This window comes from Drosophila simulans, chromosome 2L (assembly GCF_016746395.2).
Source record: "Drosophila simulans strain w501 chromosome 2L, Prin_Dsim_3.1, whole genome shotgun sequence".
Classification (NCBI taxonomy): Eukaryota; Metazoa; Arthropoda; class Insecta; order Diptera; family Drosophilidae; genus Drosophila; species Drosophila simulans.
The window spans coordinates 8,104,475-8,107,782 of NC_052520.2; the positions used below are offsets into that span (position 1 = coordinate 8,104,475).

Consider the following 3,308-nt stretch of genomic DNA (forward strand, 5'->3'; position numbering starts at 1 on the left):
ATTTCCCCTATACCGAGCTAGTTTGAAATCTCCTTGACTACATTAACTAATTTTTAAAAACACAAAACAACTGCAAAAATAGCCAAAATATTGCACATACTGCAGCCCTAAACTAGGATATAACTGTGAATGGCAATTGGGCAAGAAGAAGAGCGGAGTAGGCAGATCTTGATGATTTGTGCAAATATTAGTTTTTAAATAAAATTAATGGATTTGTGGAAACACTAACCGTGTTAATCGAGTTTAGGACTACAAGTGGCATTAGTCACGTCATGCCACTGCTTTAGGACAAGTAAAAAAACCTTAAGGTCCATTTTTTTTGGGGAGGAGACCACAACAAATCACACCCACCGAATTAACTACGATTACTCATCGCCGGAATGTCTGGAAATCCTTTCGACAGCGACGAAGATCAAAGCTCGGCCAGTGGAGAGATACTGGAGGGCTTCCTATGTCCCATTTGCCGGGCGGATCTCAAGTCCATCGATGTGCTCACTGATCATTTTGCCCGCCAGCACGCGGAAGAGGAGGCTGCCCTAAAATCCTTTAAGGACATCTTTACCAAGGCGAAAAAGAAAATCCTAAACCCCTTTGAGGATGAAAAAGGTGCATCTGCTTCATCGCCAGCTGGTTCCTCCTCTTCAGCGGCTGCCAAGAATTCCAATGGCAACGGAGATCGCAATGGACCCAGTAATGCCCGCTCCCGTCTAAATGTATTTAACTATATGGCCAGGCAGCAGCCAGGTGCTGAGTGCTCCCACTTTGAGTACTTTCAGTCCATTCGCAATCCTCGCCTGGAGCGATATGCTAGCGAAACGAACAAGTTAATCATTCGCTTGCACCGCTTGCTTAAGGATCTGCCAGCGGATTCAGTGCAGCGGCGTCAGCACGAACAGCAAACGGTTGCCTGGCTGGATGGTAGTTCCGTCAAGTTGTGCCCCAGTTGTGCCAAGAGTTTCCACATCGCCCGAAGACAGCACCACTGCCGTTTGTGCGGAGGCATAATGTGCAATGATTGCTCCAAGTTCCTGCCCCTGGAAGATGCCAGTTTGTATATCCGATAATTAAGGGAAATAATGTAACTAATTTGATTCTAATCCCGCAGTGCAACTAGCCAGTCTTTCCACCACAAGAAGCGAGCCCCTCCAGCAGCTGCATCAAAATGAGAACGCCATCCGGCTGTGCGAACACTGCCTTTGGCTGCTGGACACTCGAAAAGATATGCACGAAAGTCGCACTTGTCGCCCACTTCTCGTCCAGGTCTACGAACAAATTCGTCAGCTACAAAAGGAAGTTACCCCGGATCTGGACATGTATATAAAGATCATCAATAGCTTGAACGAAGGGGACACTATCTTCACGTTGGCGGATGCAGGTGCTCTGCGCGGCAAGATTGGACAAGTGGCAGAGGCCATGGACATGAGGAGCAAGCGTATTCTAGCCATATTTTGTGAACCAGGCAGCCGTGAGGAGGCATTAAAGAAGGCCATTCGGTTGAGCTGCATCCAAGCTATCAAGGAGCGAATGCTATCGCTGCCACCACTGCCAGAGGAGGCGCACATACGCCAGATGCAGGAACGTAGACGTATGGAAACGGAGCAGCGTATCCTCACCGAGCAGCGCATGGCCATGGAGGCCTACGAGCGAAATAACATGGCAGCCAACCAATCCAACGTTGGAGTTCCGGGTCCGGAAAGCGGATCCTTTGCCCAAGGGGTATGTAGAAGACGACTCTCGGCAAAGCTCTATCTGTAACCTCTGTGATTCCATTTGCTCCACAGTCTGATCTTCAATCCCTGAACAACTGGTCGGCACCGCAGGCGGCTAGCAAGTCCAGTCTGGACGATCCGCTGATCGAGCAGATAAACATCATCAAGGGCTACATCAAACAGGCTCGTCAGGACATGAACTTTGAGGTGGTAGAGACGCTGGAGCTAAATCTTCGCGAGCTACAGCGAGAGGTGTACGAGCGACAGCGCCAGTCCCAGGGCAGCACCGCCGCCTCACCCACAGATGCCTAAGCAGTATCCTACATAGTTAAATGTATATCCATTCCCTCTATGACAAATTACATGGCTTACGTTACGTTACAAATTTGTGGTGTATATTGTGCGAAAAATCGAAGTTTGTGCGAAGTTTCTGTTAATCACAGTTTGTGCGTTTGACGACAACTGAGACTATAAAATGCAATATCCAATTTTGATTGAGTCTAGGACTTCAGGCCAACGGCAGCGATCAGTGCCTTGACCTTGGTAATGTAGGCGCCCTGGGCGTCGGTATTGCTCATTCCCTTGCGGTTGTTCCACGCCTCCCACTTGGCCTTGCCCTTGAAGTCCAGAAAGCCGGGCTTATCTGCATTGGATTTGAATTATCGATAATGCAGCGGAGTAGCGATTATTTCCGAGACCCACCTGTATTGCAATCCCCCACTGTGGCCTGTTTGTACAAGCTGTAGAGCTCCAAAAGGTCATTGTCCCCGGGTGTGGTGTTCAGGTTCTTCACATCTTCGGCCGCCTGGTTGAATTCCTATTTAGGTTAAGTTTGAAGAGATAATCAGATTTTAAGATACGAATGCGTATTTGACGCAGATTGCTAGTTCACCTGCAATTCAGACATGTTTGTATCAATTTTTTAACTAGTGGAAGTCTTTGGAAAAAAAATTGCACGACTTTATTTGACCGAGTGTATCGGCGCCTATCGATATCTGGTCTATGTTTTTGTGTGACCAAAGGTTTTGCAATTTAAAAACGTCAAGCTGTTGCGTTTTATTTCGCGGGTCTGGCAGCCTATACACTTAAACGATTCTAAGTTTAATTTTATATTGCGAACTTAGAACTGCATAATTACTATGATAGTTAGGAACATGCGTAATGGTTGGTAGACAGTATCTTGTTTTGAAAAACCTATGGATTGGAAAAAGGAAATATTTTTAAAACCTTTTACATTTAAATGTTGATTGTCTCAATTGAACATCTTTCAGCCCACTGTCCTGCTCTCTCGAAATGTGGCAACAAAAATGAGAGGTTTATGGCACGCGAGAAACATGATTTATATAACTAACATATGGAGTGATGATGTTCTGTATGTCAACGTTTTAAACAGTTGTACATTCTATTTAAAATATATCAACATTAAGAGGTAATTTAATGTATGACTTCTTCTTAAGTACACCAACCAATAAAAAAAAATTGATTCCTATCATATCTGCCCATGTTAGAGATCGTCAATACATGAATTGAACTCTTTTTATGATACTAGCCCCGCATAAACGCATCGAGAGAGCGGGAGAGCGTTGGTATTTAAGGAGA

General features: G+C 45.5%; 2 protein-coding genes across 2 annotated transcripts; one reads left to right on the forward strand and one right to left on the reverse strand.

The window, feature by feature from the left end:
* The first annotated feature begins 85 nt into the window (after nucleotides 1-85).
* On the forward strand, nucleotides 86-2,091 carry LOC6731446 (rabenosyn-5). Its single transcript, XM_002078561.4, has 3 exons — nucleotides 86-1,047; nucleotides 1,106-1,716; nucleotides 1,782-2,091. Exons 1-3 carry the CDS (start codon nucleotides 381-383, stop codon nucleotides 2,019-2,021), a joined length of 1,518 nt encoding a protein of 505 aa, XP_002078597.1. The 5' UTR covers nucleotides 86-380; the 3' UTR covers nucleotides 2,022-2,091.
* LOC6731447 (acyl-CoA-binding protein) lies at nucleotides 2,083-2,752 on the reverse strand. The gene is made up of 3 exons (XM_002078562.4): nucleotides 2,602-2,752; nucleotides 2,412-2,526; nucleotides 2,083-2,352 (listed from the first exon to the last, which is right to left on the reverse strand). The coding sequence occupies exons 1-3, from the start codon at nucleotides 2,614-2,616 to the stop codon at nucleotides 2,210-2,212; spliced, it is 273 nt and encodes a 90-aa protein (XP_002078598.1). The 5' UTR covers nucleotides 2,617-2,752; the 3' UTR covers nucleotides 2,083-2,209.
* Between the last annotated feature and the right edge of the window lie 556 nt (nucleotides 2,753-3,308).